General features: G+C 44.3%; 1 protein-coding gene and 1 pseudogene across 5 annotated transcripts in view; both read right to left on the bottom strand.

The window, feature by feature from the left end:
* The window catches only part of UBE2F (ubiquitin conjugating enzyme E2 F (putative)), a 396,663-nt gene that overhangs the window by 364,026 nt on the left and 12,773 nt on the right, over positions 1 to 19,864 (bottom strand). For 4 of the 5 annotated variants that reach the window (XM_077448308.1, XM_077448307.1, XM_077448306.1 and 1 more), the window contains exon 3: positions 5,992 to 6,021. The exons of the other annotated variant lie outside the window; for it this stretch is intronic. In XM_077448308.1, the coding sequence (XP_077304434.1) occupies positions 5,992 to 6,021 (30 nt within the window). The remainder of the gene's footprint in view (positions 1 to 5,991; positions 6,022 to 19,864) is intronic. 5 annotated transcript variants of the gene reach the window in all.
* On the bottom strand, positions 15,698 to 15,816 carry LOC143925886 (5S ribosomal RNA; annotated as a pseudogene).

Raw genomic sequence — 19,864 nt, 5'->3', positions numbered from 1 at the left:
CGCGCGCGGCGCGCTCTGTGATCGGCGAGTCCATGAGACTCGCCTGATCACCGATCCGTGCAAGGGGTCGATCCCGACCCCTTATCACGTGATCAGCTGTCAGCCAATGACAGCTGATCATGTGATAGAACTGAGCCGGTAAACTGCTATTATTCCTCCTCGCGCTGACAGCGCGAGGAGAAAAAAAAAAAGCCGATCACCGGCGGCCGTGATCGGGACATCAGTCCCGATCACGGCCAGTAATGTAAGCGCTCACCTGCCCCCTGCCAGTGCCCACCTGCCCCCTGCAGTGCCAATTTAATAAAAGTTAGTGCCCCCCCACAGTGCCACCCAACAGTGCCACCCACAGTGCCCACAATCTGCCTCAAAGGTGCTGCACCCCAGTGCCGCCCATCAGTGCCCAGCAGTGCCGCCCATCAGAGCCACCTATCAGAGCCAATCAGTCCCATCTATCAGTGCCACCCATCTGTGCCCATCGGTGCCGCCTTATCTGTGCCCATCGGTGCCGCCTTATCTGTGCCCATCGGTGCCGCCTTATCTGTGCCCACCGGTGCCGCCTTATCTGTGCCCACCGGTGCCGCCTTATCTGTGCCCACCGGTGCCGCCTTATCTGTGCCCACCGGTGCCGCCTTATCTGTGCCCACCGGTGCCGCCTATCAGTGCCCACCAGTGCCGCCTATCAGTGCCCACCAGTGCCGCCTATCAGTGCCCACCAGTGCCGCCTATCAGTGCCCACCAGTGCCGCCTATCAGTGCCCACCAGTGCCGCCTATCAGTGCCCACCAGTGCCGCCTATCAGTGCCCACCAGTGCCGCCTATCAGTGCCCACCAGTGCCGCCTATCAGTGCCCACCAGTGCCGCCTATCAGTGCCCACCAGTGCCGCCTATCAGTGCCCACCAGTGCCGCCCACCAGTGCCGCCTATCAGTGCCGCCTATCAGTGCCGCCTATCAGTGCCGCCTATCAGTGCCCACCAGTGCCGCCTATCAGTGCCCACCAGTGCCGCCTATCAGTGCCCACCAGTGCCGCCTATCAGTGCCCACCAGTGCAGCCTATCAGTGCCCACCAGTGCAGCCTATCAGTGCCCACCAGTGCAGCCTATCAGTGCCCACCAATGCAGCCTATCAGTGCCCACCAATGCAGCCTATCAGTGCCCACCAATGCAGCCTATCAGTGCCCACCAATGCAGCCCATCAGTGCCCACCAATGCAGCCCATCAGTGCCCACCAATGCAGCCCATCAGTGCCCACCAATGCAGCCCATCAGTGCCCACCAATGCAGCCCATCAGTGCCCACCAATGCAGCCCATCAGTGCCCACCAATGCAGCCCATCAGTGCCCACCAATGCAGCCCATCAGTGCCCACCAATGCAGCCCATCAGTGCCCACCAATGCAGCCCATCAGTGCCCACCAATGCAGCCCATCAGTGCCCACCAATGCAGCCCATCAGTGCCCACCAATGCAGCCCATCAGTGCCGCCTAATCAGCGCACTTCAATGAAGGAGAAAAATGACCCGTTTGCAAAATTTTAGAACAAACTATTAAAACATGATTTATTTTTTTGCATCTTTTTTTGTTTGTTTAGCAAAAAATAAAACTCCGAGCTGTAACTAAATACCACCAAAAGAAAGCTCTATTTGTGGGGAAAAAAATGATAAAAATTTCATTTGGGTACAGTGTTGTATGCCCGCGCAATTGTCATTCAAAGTGCATCAGCGCTGAAAGCTGAAAATTGGTCTGGGACTGAGGGGGGTTTAAGTGCCCAGTAAGCAAGTGGTTAAAAAGGCTATCACCATGCAGCCCATAAAATTCTAGGGCCAGGCTAGCTGTACAAAGGACTTCACTCTGTATGCTGAAATTAACCCAACCCCCCTCCACTCCTGTTATTGATGCTTTAACTTTCACCCTGCTATTCCATTAAACTCCAGAACCTCAGTTGGCAGTACAGATATTGGTATTTGCCAGCTGAATAACAAGGGTAGTGGTGAATCAGGAATTGGAGAAGTGGAGGCTGGAATACGTGTTGAGTCAAGTAGCTCCACTGGGATTTATTCAGACTAACAGATACTTGGAGCCTGCTCTTTGGAACTATTGTGTCAAATTTGAGGCCAGATTCACTTTAAAGTTTATGTGAAAACAAAAACCATAGGCTCACTTATGAAAAAGAACATACTTGGGGTAAGAGAAAAGTGGAGGGAAGCTTAAAAATGAATCTATAATTCCAATTACTGCGTTGTTATGGGAGTAGAGAATTCTTCTGTGACAATACACAGAATGGTCATTATGTGTTGAATTTAAATAAAAAATAAAAAAAAGTGTTAGCACTGTTCTGGTTGAAAGTGGTTTCTAGATTATATGCCTTTTGGCGGTCACGTGTAGTTGACTTCTACATTTAAAGTGGTATTAATCACAAAAACAAAAATGTAATATATTGGACTTTACCAATCCTTAAGACACCTTTCACAATGGGCCGTTGGGTGCGTCGGCAGTAAAGCGCTGCTATTTTTAGAGGTGCTTTACCGTCAATTTTGTGGGGCTATTCGGCCGCTAGCGGGGCGATTTTACCCCCGCTAGCGGCCGAGAAAGGGTTAAAACCACCCTCAAAGCGCTGCTGCAGTGCTTTGCCGGTGGTATAGCCGTTCTGCCCATCGATTTCAATGTGCAGGAGCGGTATACACACCGCTCCAAAGATGCGGCTAGCAGGACTTTTTTTAGTGTCCTGCCAGCGCACCGCTCCGGTGTGAAAGACCTCTGGGCTTTCATTTTGGAGACACAGGAGCGGCTCTTTCAAGGTGCTTTGCAGGCGCTATTTTTAGCGATGTAGCGCCTGTAAAGCACCCCAGTGTGAAAGGGGTCTAAATGTAATTTGTTTGTTTCTTTTTCACGTGGTGATTTGGTCAGTAGCACACTTCCTATCCACCCTGTCTCCACCCTGGATAGAGGAGCAATGAAGACAGCCTTGAACAGCAGCATTGCCAGTCTGGGGAGAGGGTAGCAGACTTAGATGCACTTGATTAACAAATTAAAGCAGAACTCCAGGCAACACTTTTTAAGAAGTTACAGCAACAGCATTTTTTACTTTTTGGGATAAAGTGAAAAAAAGCTGACCATTGTAAGCACCACTGTCAGTGATAAATGGCTTGTTTCATCCCTCTGACACTTTTGCTGGACAGCTTGGTCTGGTAAAGGGAGTTAAAAATAGAACATGCTTAATTGCCGGATCACCATGTAAAGATGTAATATAACACACTTGTTTTTTCCGAGGAAGAAACAGTTTTCTTTTTTTCTCAGTCAGCCTGCAGCCTATTCGTTTATGGCCTGCTTAATTGTAAAGCTGGCCTAAAACTGCAAACATGCAAATATCATCAAGGAATGAACACCACAGAATTATGGGATTATTTATATTATTCGTTGAAAAAAAATTAACAAAAAAAAAAAAATCCTATAAAAACTGGATATTTATCAGAACAGTTTGTTACGGATCCTACAGTGACGCAAACAATGCTGTCCACCATTTACTAGGTGCTTTCTTGAAGCCCAACACCATCATCACAACAGAGATGAGTTGTCACTACCATACTCAATGAAATTTAGTACTGTATTGAAAATAGATTTTTTGTTAAAGGCTACGTTCCCCTTTTAGAACGTTACATGCACAATATGGGTGTAACATGTTCTATCTCCCCCCCCCCTTCAGTGTGACAGCGAGCAGGGGTTCTTCTCATCAAACACGTTGCTACATTTGAAAGCACCTACGCCAACACTTATGTGTCATTCATTCACAGGAATCTGTGAATGAAGAAACTACAAGTCCCGTCTTCCACTGCCGTAGACAGACTTGTAGTGTAAATGAACTGAGAGAGCGCTTCATCAAACTTTTAGTTCATTCACACTGTCTGCAGCCCTAAAAATTACAGCATGTACAGAGGTATGGGCACAGAGCTGTAAGCAGTGCGTGCAGGAGTCTGGCATTGTACTCATGATCTTTAATACCTCGCATGCTCCCATTTAAAAAAAAAAATAATAATAAATGCACCTTTTTGCCTATAAAAATACACTATATTACCAAAAGTATTGGGATGCCTGCCTTTACACATGCATGAACTTAAACAGCTTCCCACTTTTAGTCCATAGGATTCAATATGGAGTTGGCCCACTCTGTGGCTATAGCAGCTTCAACTCTTCTGGGAAGGCTGTCCACAAGGTTTAGGAGGGTGTCTATGGGAATATTTGCCCATTCTTCCAGAAGCGCATTTTTGAGGTCAGACACCGATGTTGGATGAGAAGGCCTGGCTCAGTCTCTGCTCTAATTATGTAGTTTTATTTTTTATTTTTTTTACTGGTAATGGCACGATCTGTGATTTTTAGCAGGACTGCTACATTGCAGCAGTCAAATATGACCCCAAATGACACATTATTACACGATTAGTGAATTTTTATAGCACTGATCAATGTATAAATGACACTGGCAAAGAAGGGGTTAACTGTGTTCCCTGTGTATGTTCTAACTGTAGGGGCGAAGGGCTGCCAGGGACATGTCAGAGATCACTGTTGCCGATCACTGGGAACACCAGATCTGAGGTGTCTGTCAGATCAAGGATTCGCCTTGTTTACAAAGGCAGATCCCCGTTCTGCCTCTGTGTAAAACAATCATGGGCAGCTGGCAGACAGAGTCCACTGGACCCGCGGGCATGCCCCCATATTCCCACATGCATGGACCAACATACGGCTATGTCGGTTCATGCAGGAGAACCGACCTGCAGTGGTATATGTGCGGCGGCTGGTCGGCAACCAGTTAAATGAAAACTGTTCATTCCGTTCCCGTACAAGAAAATTGTTGGAGCTTGCCCCTTCATTCAGAAGGTCAGAATCGGCTGTAGAAAGTGGTATACACACTATACAAAAATTCCTCAGATGAAAATGTTCGCCCGATTTTCTTGCAGTGCGTACGAGTTTTAAGACTGAGATGCCAATAAAGTTCATGTACGTGTAAGGCCTCATTCACAGCAGGCGGATCTGCTGCCACGGAGTCCGACAGCTCAGCGGGAGAGCTCTCTGTTGATCTCTGCTCAGCCGGCAGATGACAGTTCCTTCTCTGCTCACTGAGCCGGTAGGGGCTTGTCAAACACCATTGCTTGCTATGGAGAGATTGGACAAAAGCGGACAGCATGTCACTCCATAGACTAACATGGGGCGCCAATTCAGGTCCACCAACAAAACTGACAGGCGGATCTAAACGGTCCGACAGTGTGAAAGGGGCCTAAAGGCAGGTGCCCCAATACTTTTGACAATTTAGTATATGAGAATGAATTATGTTTGATGAACTTAGCCTTTAAATCTCAAATAGAGTTGGAATCAGATTTTTATTATCTGCGTCCTTATTGGGAAGATTCCCCTCACTTCCTGTCTCAGTAACCTCATTCACCAAGACAAAAAAAAAGTCAAAGAAAATGCTAAATACAATGTAATGTAATACATTGTAATATGTGCCCAATGAGGACATCTGTTCTTGTGACTGCTAGCAAAAGGTAAAAATTACCTTCGTCATGAGATTTATCAGTTCCTGTTGTGTCCCTGGGTCAGGATTTTAGGGGAGACACACAACAAAAACTTTTTAAAGATTCTAATCCTTCAAACTTTTCCTGACAGAAACATGGGGCTGTCATTGCTGACGACTTCAATGGCTGGCTCCTGGCTACTATATCGATTCACTGGCCTCAGTACTTTCTGAGCAACTGACCTGCAGCAAGGAAACAGATCAGGAAACGCAGTATATTCAGAACTCCTTACCTGTGCTCTTGTTCTAGGTCTGTGACTAGAGCTATTTGAAGATAGAGTGTGAGCATGACAACCAAATGGCATAAGAAGAATGAGAAGAAGGCAATGAAATTTCCATGTTTCTGTCAGGAAAGGTTTTCTATTATTCAGCATGAAGATACACAGCTATTGCGTACACAAGAAATAGAAAAAATAAATGAAACAAAACTTCTTACATGGCAGGTTTGCTTCAAGTTCTGCTACTTCTGAAAGACACAAGAAAAAAAAAAGAATGATCACACATCAAAGCAAAAAAGCTAGACACACACAAGAAAGAAGCTCGATAGTACTGCATTATAAACCATCCATCTTTTCATTGTCATATTAAACATGTTGTGTAATAACATTCTCCTCATCTAAAGGAAACATAAGTGATAAAGCATTCCATATTCTGGTTGTTCAGAGGACCTCATCTACTTGGCTTCCAGGCTCATGGTACCAATACCTGCTTCTATGAAAACCGTAGAAAGCACTTTTAGTGCTCACGTCCTCTGCTAGGAGGTCCCCAACAAGTAGAACAGACAAGCATCTGTTACCCAGACTAGCTTTAGGTCCTTTTAAACCCATGATCTCCGATCAGGTCCACCCAACAGTTTTTCAGGCGGGCCTGATCAGACACTCCACTCACCTCTATGAAGCGATGGATGTCAGTGGTGACATGTCCGCTGACATCTGATTCAGTCTGCCAAATCCAGACAGATGGAGGCCTTATTATCCATCCATCTGGCGGATCGCATGGAATCGGATGAAAACAGACAGGCGGTGCATTTTCATCCGGTCTCCCGATAGAGAAGAGTGGGGTTCTAACAGGTCCGTCTCTGCACAATGAGCGGAAACAGACCTGTCATCTGCCTGCTCAGCAGAGATCAATGAATCGATCTCAGCTGAGCAAGTGGAGTCTGTCAAAACGGACGTGCTCCGCGTGAAAGGGTTCTTAAAGTGACTGTAAACGAACACCTTGTAAAAAACAGCCCATTCAGTTTAAAATAGAAATGAAAGACAAAACAATTGTATAAAGATATAAAAAAAACATTATAAAAATATATTTTTTACATCTGATCATTATAAGAGAGCAGGCCGAGTTCCCAGCATAGCTAGGGCGCTGTGTTCTCCTGCTTAGTATGGTCAGTTTTTAAATAGGAAAGCAGAGGGACTAGCAGGAACACCAGGGATTTCACATAAAGAAAGCAATACAAAGAACAGGATACTTTCTCATACAAGTACATGGTACAGCCATTTCATACTAGGAATATGAAGTATAGGAGGTGACAAATGCTTTTGTTTAACCACCTCCTGCCCGCCATATTGTATAATGATGGCAGCAGGGTGGTTCTCTCGTTATGGGATGACGTTATACGATGACGTCCCATTCTTGTCTCAGGGACACGCAGCACTGCGATCGAGGGGGCGATGTGTCCCCGGGACACGGCGCATCCCCAATCTCGGTAAAGAGATGATGACAAGGCTCTTTACCCATGTGACAAGCTGTGTCCAATCACAGCTGATTCACATGTAAACAAGGAAATGCTGGTTGTCGGCTTTTCTCGCCTCACACTGACAGCGTGAGGCAAGGAGAGTCGGTCAGCAGCATTTCCTCATGAAGGAGATATTTAGGGCCCTGATGCCAGTCAGTACTGCCTTTCAGTGCCAGCTCATCAGTGCACGATAGTGAAGGAGAAAAAAATTCTAACAGACGAAGTAAAAAAATTTTTTCAACATATTTAAAAACAAAAAACCCCATCACAACTCAGGTGGTGAATAAATACCAAAAAAAAAAAAAATAATAATAATAATAAATAAAAGGGTCTAGCTAAAAAAAAAAAAAAAAAAAAAAAAAAAAAAACACATTACGATAAAAACTTCATTTGGGCATGAGCGTGCAATTGTCAAGTGCTACAACTCTGAAAGCTGGAAATAGGGTAAAAATGCCCAGCATTGAAGCGGTTAATCATCCAACTTGCATTTTAGAATTATAGTCTATATGGACACAGCAGAACTGCCCTAACAGAGCCAACAAGCAGCAAGCCAACGTAAAAAATATAGTAAAGCCAAAGATGTAAATTTAAAAAAATAATTAAAAAAACTGCTATACTCAGATGTTTTATATTGGCATTTTAAAAGGACAAAACTAAAGTGGCATTTATATTCACCCCAACCAACAAGAGAAAAAAAAACACAACAACAACTAGTTCCAAAATGTAGATGGGAAAAGGGACATAGCAAGGCACAGAGGATAAAAAATTCTCAGCTGCAAAATAAAACCTATCCACAAGACATTTCTAATATGGGGAATGTTATAAAGGCAGCAGGGTGTGCAGGTTTTCCAATTTCCACTGGTCTGCCCTCTGAACCTAACAGAACATAAAAGAACAATATTCCAGCTTCAGAAAAGCAGAACAGCAAATATTTCAGGTCACAGTTTATAGCTAGTAGCTGTTGAAACATTAAGCAACTGTATACAAACATGCATAAAATCCAATAGTAAAACGTGAAAAAGAAACATACTTAAAAAAATAAAAAAAATAAAAATTATATATATCATAGTTAAAATTAAACATAAAAATTACAATGAAATAAATAATGCAAGAAACACAAAGCTATAGGGAAATGAATCAAACCCATACAATGAATAAACACAACATAACCAAATATATCCAGTACAAGTGTAATAAAACATATATGCAAGAAAGAAAAAAAAAAAATTAACAAGACTGAAGCTCTGGCGACGAGCAAAGAATTCTATCTTGTGCAATCTAGAGAAATGCTGCTGTAGAGAGAAGTATGACACATCCGCTGCAAACAAAATTCAGCTCTACATGGTCCTGAACACAGGAGCCTTCAGTAAACGAAAAAAGCGACTGAGGCTTGAAGAAAGCATAGTTACACAGTAAGGTTGAAAAAAGACACAAGTCCATCTAGTTCAACCAAAATAAATAAAATCAAACAATCCCATATACACAATCCTTCAGCCACAGTTGATCCAGAGGAATGCAAAAAACCCCAGCAAAGCATGCTTCAATTTGCTACAGCCGGGGAAGAAATTCATTTCCGATTCCTCGAGGCAATCGGACTTTCCCTGGATCAACTTTACCTTTAAATGTTAGTACCCGGTTATATTATGTACATTTAGTAAAGAATCCAGTGCTTTTTTTTAAAGCAATCTACTGAGCTTGCCAAAACCACCTCTGGGAGTCTATTCCACATTTTCACAGCTCTTACTATGAAGAAACCTTTCTGTATGTGGAGATGAAATCTGTTTTCCTCTAGACGTAAAACAGTGCCCCCTTGTCCTCTGTGATAACCTTAACCACATGCCAACCATGCCATAGTGGTTACAGTGAATAACACCAAGTTCACTATATGGACCACCTATGTATTTGTATATGTTGATCATATCCCTCAATTTCCCCTTCTCAAGAGAGAATAAATCGTTTGGTTGCCCTTCTCTGCATTTTCTCCAGTTCCCAGATATCCTTTTTGAGAACTGGTGCCCAAAACAGCATATTCCGGGTGAGGTATTACTAACAATTTGTACAGAGGCATAATGACGATATCTCTCTCTCTGGAGTCCATACCTCTCTTAATACAAGAAAGGACTTTGCTCGCTTTGGAAACCGCAGTTTGGCCTTGCATGCTATTATTGAGCTTATGATCTACCAAAACACCCAGCTCCTTCACCATTGATCCCTCCAGTTGTACAATCAGTTCATGGGGGGGTGGGGGGGAATTAACTGCTTGCCGCCAGCCCACCATCAAATGACGGCGGAGCGGTGTGGCTCTCGTTCTGGGGCGATGTCATATGACGGCGTCCCAGAACAGCCACTCTCGGGGGCTTGCAGAGCGGCTATCGCAGCTACACGGCACGACTCCGATCTGTGGAAAGAGCCGCATCTGTGTCTCTTTAATCATGTGTCCAATCACAGCCGATCACATGTAAACAAGGAAGTGACAGTAATCGGTGCTCCTCGCCTCACACTGACAGTGTGTGATGAGGAGAGCCGATCAGCAGCATCTCCACGCAGGGGGACATCTAGGAATGTAATCAGGGCACTAATCATCAGTGCCCAGATTACAATATTGCAAAATAGTGTCACAAATCAGTGCCCACCAGTGGCAGCAATCAGTGCCCACCACTGCTCAAGTGCCACCAGTGCCCATTAGTGATGCCAGTCAGTGCTGCCCATCAATGCCCATCACTGCTGTCAATCAATGCCCATCAGTAATGCCCAGTGTCATCCATCAGTGCCACCCATCAATGCCCAGTGCCCATCAGCACTGCCTATCCATGCCGCCTATCCAGGCCCACCAGTGGCACCTAACAGTGCGGCATATTAGTGCCTTCTAATCAGTGCAGAGCAGTTCAGCCTATCAGGGCCCATCAGTGCCGCCTCATCAGCGCACATCAGTGAAGGCGAAAATAGAGTTAGGTACCTGGTAACTCTTTTTCTAAGAATAATAAAAAAATAATAAAAACAGTGTAGCGCTTCAATAATAATAAATGTAATCAACATAAATTATAAAAATAATAATGATAAAACAGAAATCGCACAGAACTAGATGTCTAAAAATAAAAGTCCAACGTTAGGCACTCATTCCACTATGTTGATGGCATAGGAGTGTCCAAACCCTCACAGGGAAGGAAAATGGTCTACTGGACGAATGTGTTCATGCGGATAAACTTGATTGTAAACATCAGTGAAAAGTAGATAAATACTTCTTACCGGAACAGTTGGACTCACGCAGTCATATGACGGTTGAGTCTAAAAGGCTTGAGGTCACAATCTGGGACCAAGGAGTGTGAGGAGAGAGGTCAGTTGAGCTGGTGGAGGAGCTCCAGGCGGTTGTAGGCTCAATAGTGGATCCTTTCAGATGGAACATCAAAGGTCAAGCTCAGACGCAGCCCGTTGTACCAATACTCCAACTTCCCCCGAATGGGGAGGGGGGTGTTTGTGAAGTTTTAAACCAAAGCAATGGAGAAAAAGAAAAAAAGGCTCCACATGGTGCGGGTCAAACGATATAAAAACGTTGGTTTATTAAAGTCAAAAGGTAATGAATGACTTGGTGATCACATAAAAAAACAAAATGAACTTAAAAGCAATGTGGGGTACCAACAGCTCGCCCGACGCGTTTCGACATATGTGTCTTCAACTGGGGCATGCCCATTTTGTTTTTTTATGTGATCACCAAGTCATTCATTACCTTTTGACTTTAATAAACCAACGTTTTTATATCGTTTGACCCGCACCATGTGGAGCCTTTTTTTCTTTTTCTCCATTGCTTTGGTTTAAAACTTCACAAACACCCCCCTCCCCATTCGGGGGAAGTTGGAGTATTGGTACAACGGGCTGCGTCTGAGCTTGACCTTTGATGTTCCATCTGAAAGGATCCACTATTGAGCCTACAACCGCCTGGAGCTCCTCCACCAGCTCAACTGACCTCTCTCCTCACACTCCTTGGTCCCAGATTGTGACCTCAAGCCTTTTAGACTCAACCGTCATATGACTGCGTGAGTCCAACTGTTCCGGTAAGAAGTATTTATCTACTTTTCACTGATGTTTACAATCAAGTTTATCCGCATGAACACATTCGTCCAGTAGACCATTTTCCTTCCCTGTGAGGGTTTGGACACTCCTATGCCATCAACATAGTGGAATGAGTGCCTAACGTTGGACTTTTATTTTTAGACATCTAGTTCTGTGCGATTTCTGTTTTATCATTATTATTTTTATAATTTATGTTGATTACATTTATTATTATTGAAGCGCTACACTGTTTTTATTATTTTACCTGTTGAACTTTGTTTGTTTTTGGTGTTGGCTGCTGTTGTGGCCGTTGTGGCCATCTTTTCACAAACTATAGCGCAGTGTTTTTCCTTTTTATCTTTTTCTAAGAAGTCTTCCAGGGCAGCATCCAAGAGATAGGCTCCTCCTCCCTGAAAGAGGAAACATTAGTCCACCATTATAAATTCCAGTCTTACCTGCGTGCCTCAGTTGTATTAAAAGCACCGAAAGAAATCTCAGCAAGCTTCCCCATTGTTCCTGGTATTTGTCATTTAAGGGTGGGAACTAGTGCTGCCCTGGAAGACCTCTTAGAAAAAAAAGAGTTACCAAGTACCCAACTCGAATTTTCTCCAATTGTCTTCCAGAGCAGCATCCGAGAGGATGCAACAAGCAATATTTACTAGGGTGGGGATAGAGACTGGAGCACCTTGCGACCAAATGCCTCGTCTTGGTCAGACAGCTGGTCTATACGGTAGTGCCTTGCGAAGGTACTGAAGCTCAACCATGTCGCTGCCCTGCGGATCTGCTCCGGAGTTGCCCTGCTTTCTCTGCGACCGAGGTTGTAATTCTGTAGGGGTCTCATGTGAATCTATGCCCAGTCCTGACGTCAGCGGGGAATTCTCAGCCCGCCCGCTGACGTCAGGAAAACGTGAAACGCGAGAGGAGAGCAGAGAGAGGAGAGGAGATGAGAGGCGGGACGGGAGTCACATGATCGGGATGTATTGTTGTACCTACTGTAAAATTCGGTATGAAGTGATTTTTTTTATTATTATTTTTTTATTATTTAAAAAGCACATACAGTGGGAAGTACTTTTAAAAATACGCTCGGAAAGCTTTCCCGGGAGGGGCGGGGCAAGCGGGATGACGTCACCCGGTCCTTATGCATCAATGTCGCATTGGGGACACCGGAATTGCGATGCAACGATTCATTTCAGCACCTCTACTAGGAAGAAGGGCAGAACCTCTGTCTCCCGTGATGTACTTCAAAAGAAAAGGATTTTACAGGTAAAGCCGTTATAAAAATCATATTTTCTTTAATCATACATCATGGGACACAGAGCCATAGTAATTAGTATGTGGGATGTCCCAGAGCAATGCCAACTTATGGGAGGGAGACACAACCAAAGTAGGGCACCATGAGAACAGAAGATTTATACTGCTGCCTGCAGTACACTGCGCCCAAAGGCTACATCCTCATGTCTTTTTACATCCACCAGATAGAATATGGTAAACGTATGCATTGAAGACCAAGGTGCGGCCTTGCAGAATTGAGCCATGGAGGCGCGGTGATGCACTGCCCACAAAGCACTAATAGCCCTAGAGGAGTGCGTTTTGATTTGAGAGGGTGGAATCTACCTCTTTAAACCATAAGCTTGAACGATTACTTGTCAAATCTATCTACAATAGTAGATTTTTATGCAGCCTGTCCTCTTTTAGGACCTTCAGACAACACGAACAAAACATCCGTTTTCCAAACCCGAGCAATCGCCTTTAAGTAGACTGACTGCTCTCACCACATCAAGAGAATGTAGTGATTTTTCTTCCAAAGAACAGGGTTCAGGAAAAATGAAGGTAGAACAATATCCTTGCTTAGATAAAAACCTGATACTACCTTTGGTAAAAAGTTAGGATGAGGACACAATACTATCTTATTCTTGTGAATAAAAAAAACATGGCTCTTTTTAAGCCGTGTTACCCCCTGAATAAGTTACTAAAGAAAGCAAAGCAAGTAGTCGTTAAAATAATACCGTTAAGGCCGAGACCTGTCCTTAGAAAGCACTCTAGCTTTATTTCTCACCCCATCTGCAGAAAGTCAAGGACTCTACCTTTGACCTATTTTCTGGGGTGCAGCTCCTGGTTTCACACCAGTAGACATATGTTTCCCAGACTTCATAATATAATTATGGAGGCCGGTTCCCTTGCATTAACCAAAGTAGAAAACTACTGAACCTGACAGCCCACACTTCTTCAGAGCCAAACCATTAAATTTATCGTTTGTAAAGTAGGATGGAACTCTGGCCCTTGTGAGAGATGGTCTGGTCATAGTGGTGGGGTTCAAGGGTCCCCCACCACCATCTTTACAACCTCAGGAAACCAAGATCTCCTGGGCCACACCAGGGCCGCAAGAATCACCTTCTTCCCTTCTTGCTTGATCCTGTGAAGAAGGCGCTGAAGCAGAACAGGAGGGAATGCATAGATCAGTAAAAACTGATCCCACGGAAAAAAAATAAAATAAAAAAAAATAAAAACCAAGGCATCCGTTTCGTACGCCAACGGATCCTTTGTCCTCGATATAAAGTTCCACATCCGGAACTCCCCATCTTCTGGTATATCAACAGAAACATGTCGGGGTAAAGGGACTATTCTCCCAGGAACAATTGTTGGTGACTTCGAGTCCACCTGTCAATTCTTATTTCTGGAATGAAAACTGTAAATAGGCAAGGAATGTTGTTTTCTGCAAAGATAGAATATGATTCACCTCTTCCTGGGCCGCACGACTTCTCATGCCCCCTTGGTGAATGATAAAAGCCACATCTGTGGCACTGTTGGATTGGATCCCGATAGGACAATTTCATAGTTTGGGTGTCCAGCCTCGAGGACCAGGCGTACTGCCCGAATCTTTAGAATATTGATGGACAAGGTGATCACTGATTTGGACCATTTCCTCTGGACAGATGCTTCTTCCAGGACTGCACCTCAGCCCAGAAGGCTGGTGTCTGTTACAATCTTCCAGGTAGCTGGTAGAAAGGATTCATAATTTTTTTTTTTTTTTTAGAAGATTCTTGGATATTAACCACCAATTGGGGAGGTAAACACATTAGAAAGCCCAGAGCTTGGGCCGTTTTTGTTCCCAGTTGACAGGATACTGTTTTGCAGCAGTCTTAAATAAAACTGTGCATAAGAAACAGCCTCGAAAAAAGCCACCATCTTACCCAACAAATTAATTCAAAACCAAATAGGATTCTTCTTTGACTAGAGTAACTTTCCTGGGGAAAAACACCACACTCTACTGAGCTGTATCAATGATCAGACCCAAGAACTGCAATCTCCTTGATGGATTTAAGGAGGATTTCTCTGGTCCAAGAATCCTACCTAGGTATTCCAGGTAGCTAACTGCGGTGACCAAAGTTTGGATTAAGTGGGCTACCGAATTGATCTATGAAGAGAAGGTCTAAATAGGCTAGTATTGTTACACCTTGAGCCATTACCCTGGCTAAAGGAGGAGCCAGGACCTTTGTAAACACTCAAGATTGAGTAGCTAGACCGAGAGGCAGAGCTACAAACTGAAAATGAAGATTTTCTTCTACCTTGAAGCGTAAATTTCTGGTGAGCGGGGTAAAAAAATGGCGCATGGAAAAAGGTATTCTTGGTGTCGATTGACACCAGAAGTGCTTGCCCCTTGTAGGATGGAGACTACTGATTGGATTGACTCCATGGGAAAAGATAGAATATTCAAACCCTATTTAGATCTTTGGATCCAAGACTTCTTTTCATTGGATTTGTGGGAACGTTTTTATCTGAGAAAATGAGGAGAAGGGAACTCGGACGTCGTTCCTTCCAGACCCTTGAAAGCTGTAAAAGTCTCTCCCCCCACTCGAGCGAGCGGGAGCGCTCTTTCATAAGGCTTTAGTATTCTGTTTTGTGGGTTACCTCCCCCAGGTCCTCTTTTGACCCTAGGCCTGCCTCCGAGGTTTAGCTCTGGAATCCTGATGGTGGAGGCTGTCGTGACTGCCTGGAGGCACATGCCCCTGGCACTAGAGAAGCAGCACATTTAAAAGAAACCAATTTAAACTTCTTAACTGCAAAAAAGGGAACTTTCCCATTAGCAATTCCTTGGATATACTTATCCAGATTGTCTCCAAATAACCGTTTACAATAAAAAGAGAAACTGGCCAAGAACTTTTGTATGGCGCTTCGGCTGACCATCTTTGAACCATAGGATTCTATGCAAATGTACAAGGCTTAGCATGACCCGCGAGGCCTGGAGAATAGAATCTTTCATTGTGAAAACTGTAAAACAGAACGCTTCTGACATGCCGGCAAAACCCTGGGCCTGCTGATCAGGAATAGCTTTGGAGTAGCTCTATAAACGGGTCCTAGAAGCCTACGGCACATGGAATTCCCATGCGGTCTCCCATGCAGGTACTAACCAGGCCTGACCCTGTTTAGCCTCCAAGATCAGACAAGATCGGGTACATTCAGGGTGATGTGGCCATGGGCCCCTGAACACCAGCACAGGTTTGAATGACTGAACCTGTGGGCAAAATAGATTTTTTTTAAAAAGGAACTCAAAGTTCTTATCTGTTGGACCCTTTAGCATATGAGCATGGTCTACTGGACAAGTCAGGTTTTTGTTTACAGAGGATATAGCAGCATAAAATCACTGGAATTCCTTATAAAGCCTTTCCTCCAGGGAATAAAGTATTGAGAACTTTTTCAGAGGAAAAAAAAAAGTTTATCTGGGTGCTCTCACTCAGAATACATAAGCTTTCTTAGCCATGAATGGATAGAAAAAGCATGAACAAGATTGGGGGGGCTTTTAGTGAACCTAAAGCTGAAGTGGGCTCATCGACTGACTGCCTTACTGGCAGTAAAAATGTAGAGCAGACCAATTCAGTGAGTGACTGAAAGCAACCTTTCCTGCGAGCTTGAAACTTCGCATCAGGTTCTATGGAGACATCAGCCTTTTCCTGGTCCTAGAGAGAAAATTGACCATCTCTCACTAATTGTTCCTGAGCAATGAACGGGGACCTGTTACGCTTAGTCCCACTCTGGGATGCGATTGAAGCATAAAACCTTTACTTTAAACTTAAAATGGTTGAAGAAAAAAAAACCTTCTTAGTAATATACACAGGGCCTGCAATGTTTAAGAGCAGTTGCAACACATGCCCCTCTACCTCCCCCCGATGGCTCACCGTGACCAGCCATATTACTGGGATGGATCTAAGTCTTTCTAGAGCCCTTTATTGAGGTGTTTTTACTCCCCTTCTACCATAGCCCGATGCACAAAGTAGAGGTACTACAAGGAGGAATGCATATACTGCTTGAGCTATAGTTCAGCACAGTTGCCCAGCCTGATGCAGCAGTAACAATAGCAAATGTTTGTGTCACCAAATCTGATACTCTTGTGCCCCTCCGCAGCCTGCAGCAGCACACAGTGTGCTTTTATAAACTTGCCTCCACATGCACCTGCCATCGGAGACCGCTGACGCAGTTAGCCCCCCTCCCGCGTTGCCTATGGCTCCACCCCCTATTTCAAAAGAAAGGGTTTTCCCACGCGAGCGGCAGACTAAAGGTTCTCTAAGGCTCAGAGAGAGCATGACGGGGGGGGGGGGGGGGGGGGGGTTGATTACAAAGCCGCCGAGGGGGTCGCTGATCACGCTTTCCTTTTTTTAATTGATCCGAGCGCTTTTAACCCATGGGGGGGGGAATTCCAGCATAGGGGGGCAACAGGTGGGACAACCACCCCCTTAGGCTTAACGGAGGATCTGCTGCTCGGCCGGTTTCAAGCATGAGACAATGAGGGCTCAATACAGCCCCCTGTGGTGACACACATGCATGACAACAACATTATTATTTATAAAGGAGACAGTCATAAGAAAATTCTTATGAAATTTTTTTTTTTTTTCTTATTCTTAAGAAAAGGATTTTAGAAAACTCCACTTACCTTTCCCGCCGCAGGATTTTCTGTGGTAAACCAACAGACCCAATCTTCACCCTTCACGGTGGGTTCCGTTAAACCTTCAGGAGCAGGGGATCCTAGGGGAAACCCACAATCCTGGACCTGCAACAGCACCCTGCCAGTAAAAACTTCATGGCCTCACTACAAAAAAAGTACTGGATCCCAGGCTCCAGCTCCAAAAAGAGAAGCATTCACAGGAAAAAAAAAAAAAAATCTTGTTTCTTAGGATACGAGGCCCGGGTACCATTCAATCTGGCAAAATATAAGACACTTTTAATAGATCCAGTCAGCATGGCAAGCCCCAGCAAGGATTGCTCCAGTGGAGCTCAGCACATCTTTACTCGTGACCAACACCTTAGACACTAGAGGAAAAAAAAAAAAAAAAACAGGTACTCCCACCAGTGGGAGGGGTTATATAGGGAGTGCACTTTTTAATCTAGGGCGTGCCAGTGTCCATCACCTGAAGGTGGCCTATAACCCACATAGTAACTACTATGGCTCTGTGTCCTGTGATGTACGATAAGAAATTTTGTTCGGGTACAGTGTAGCATGACAGAGCACTGAAGCTGAAAATTGATCTGGGGGAAAAAAGGGGGTAAAAAAGTGTCCCGTTTTTAAATTGGTTAATAACGGGTTTTTTTGTGCTTGGTATTAACATCAGCGCCCTTTTTGCAATTTCCTACTTTATGATATATCACATCTAGCTTAGTGACTTTGTTTTGAAGCCGGAAGTCAGCATAAGACCAACTTTCAAACCTGGGTAGGTGAAGGCAGCTTTTTATAGTCTTAACACTGGCTTCCATTATAAACCACATGCCGACCGGCGCACGCCGATATACGGTCATCAGAATGGTACGGATAGGCAAATGGGCACGTCCCTTTAAAGGCGCCGGGCGGGACCTCCGTGAGTTTGATTGCGGGTCCCGCAAACTTGACCGCCGCAGGGATACACGCGGTCGTCTCATGGGGAGGAAGAACGGGGAGATGCTAATGTAAACAAGCATCTCTCCGTTCTGCCTAGTGACAGTGTCACTGATCTCTGCTCCCTGTGATCGGAGCAAAGATCAGTGACGTGCCATACACAGCCACACACCCGCCCCCCCCCAGTTAGAAAGACCCCCAGGGCTCACGTAACCCCTACACTGCCACCTAGTGGTTAACCCCTTCACTTCCAGTGTCATTTACACAGGAATCAGTGCATTTGTATAGCACTGATTGCTGTATAAATGACAATGGTCCCAAAAATGTCCGATGTGTCCGCCATAATGTCGCAGTCACAATAAAAACTGCTGATTGCTGCCATTACTAGTAAAAAAAACAAAAAAAAATGTAAAAAATGCCATAAAACTATCCCCTATTTTGTTACAACGTATATAACGTTTGCACAAAATTGTTTTTATATATTTTTGAAGGATACTTATAGCAAAATGTAAAAAAGAATGTGTTTTTTTTCAAAATTGAAGTTTGGTTTACAGTAAAAAAAATAAAAACTGCAGGATGATCAAATACCACCAAAAGAAATCTCTATTTGTGGTGGAAAAGGACGTCCATTTTGATTGGGAGCCCCATCGCACAACCGCGCAATTGTCAGTTAAAGCAACGCAGTACCGAATTGCAAAAAGTGCTCTGGTCTTTGGCCTGCAAAATGGTCCGGGGCTTAAGTGGTTAAGGAGATCTCTATGCCTATGGGTTTTTTACTTTATGGAGAATAGATAGAAACAGGACTCTGTAGAGGTGAAGTATAGAGCTCTGAACTGTTATAGAAAGATCTCTCCAAAGAAGTTCCAGAGGAAAGTAAAAATATGGGTGTATTAGTCCCCACCATCCACCCATAGCTGAAATCTCAGTTGTGGACAGACAACTAAAAGACTTAAAAGCCTATGATCCCTTTGAAATCAAGGGCCATCCAGCTCTTAACCCCACTGTCTGTCCTGCAATAGCCTCTGCAAATTCACCGTTAAGTGCTTAACCACCATACCAGTCTTCTCCTATGACCATTCTGTGTGCTTTACCTTCTAAACACCCTTTGTCCATTTAACCTTTCATGCACTTTTCTGACTTCATCCTCTTGCCCACTGTGCTTCTGTCTGACCCCTTAAAGCAGAAAGCAGTGTTCAAACATCATCTTCTTATTTAATTCCCTAGAGGTCTCCTTTCTTCAACTCCCTCAAATCATCAAAAGGTTACCTGCCATCCAGCCTTCCTCACATGCCCACCAAAGTGTACCTGTCTGTATATTTGATGCACTATACAGAAAAGGACTTACTGGGGGAAATTTATCAAAACAGGAGCAGACAGTTCAGAGCAGCCGAGCATGGCAACCAATCAGCTTCTAGCTTACATTTTGAAAGCTTAAACTGAACAAGCTGAAAATAGAGGCCAATTGGTTGCCATTCATAGCTGTTCCATATTCTGACTGCTCCAGTTCTGATAAATTCCCACCACTGCCCAACCAGATCACTGTATTTGCAGGAAACCATGTAAGACCAGGAGACATTTTAATATGGATATTTCATTGTGCTTTTTAAAAACTATTCTGTGCACTGCACCAATCTGAGCAATAACATATTACGGAATAATATAAAA

The sequence above is a fragment of the Lithobates pipiens genome, unplaced genomic scaffold (assembly GCF_037356315.1).
Source record: "Lithobates pipiens isolate NorthernLeopardFrog02 unplaced genomic scaffold, aLitPip1_a1.2 Scaffold_22, whole genome shotgun sequence".
Taxonomy (NCBI): Eukaryota; Metazoa; Chordata; class Amphibia; order Anura; family Ranidae; genus Lithobates; species Lithobates pipiens.
The sequence above is the reverse complement of the archived record's forward strand: the minus strand, read 5'-3'. Positions and strand labels throughout refer to the sequence as shown.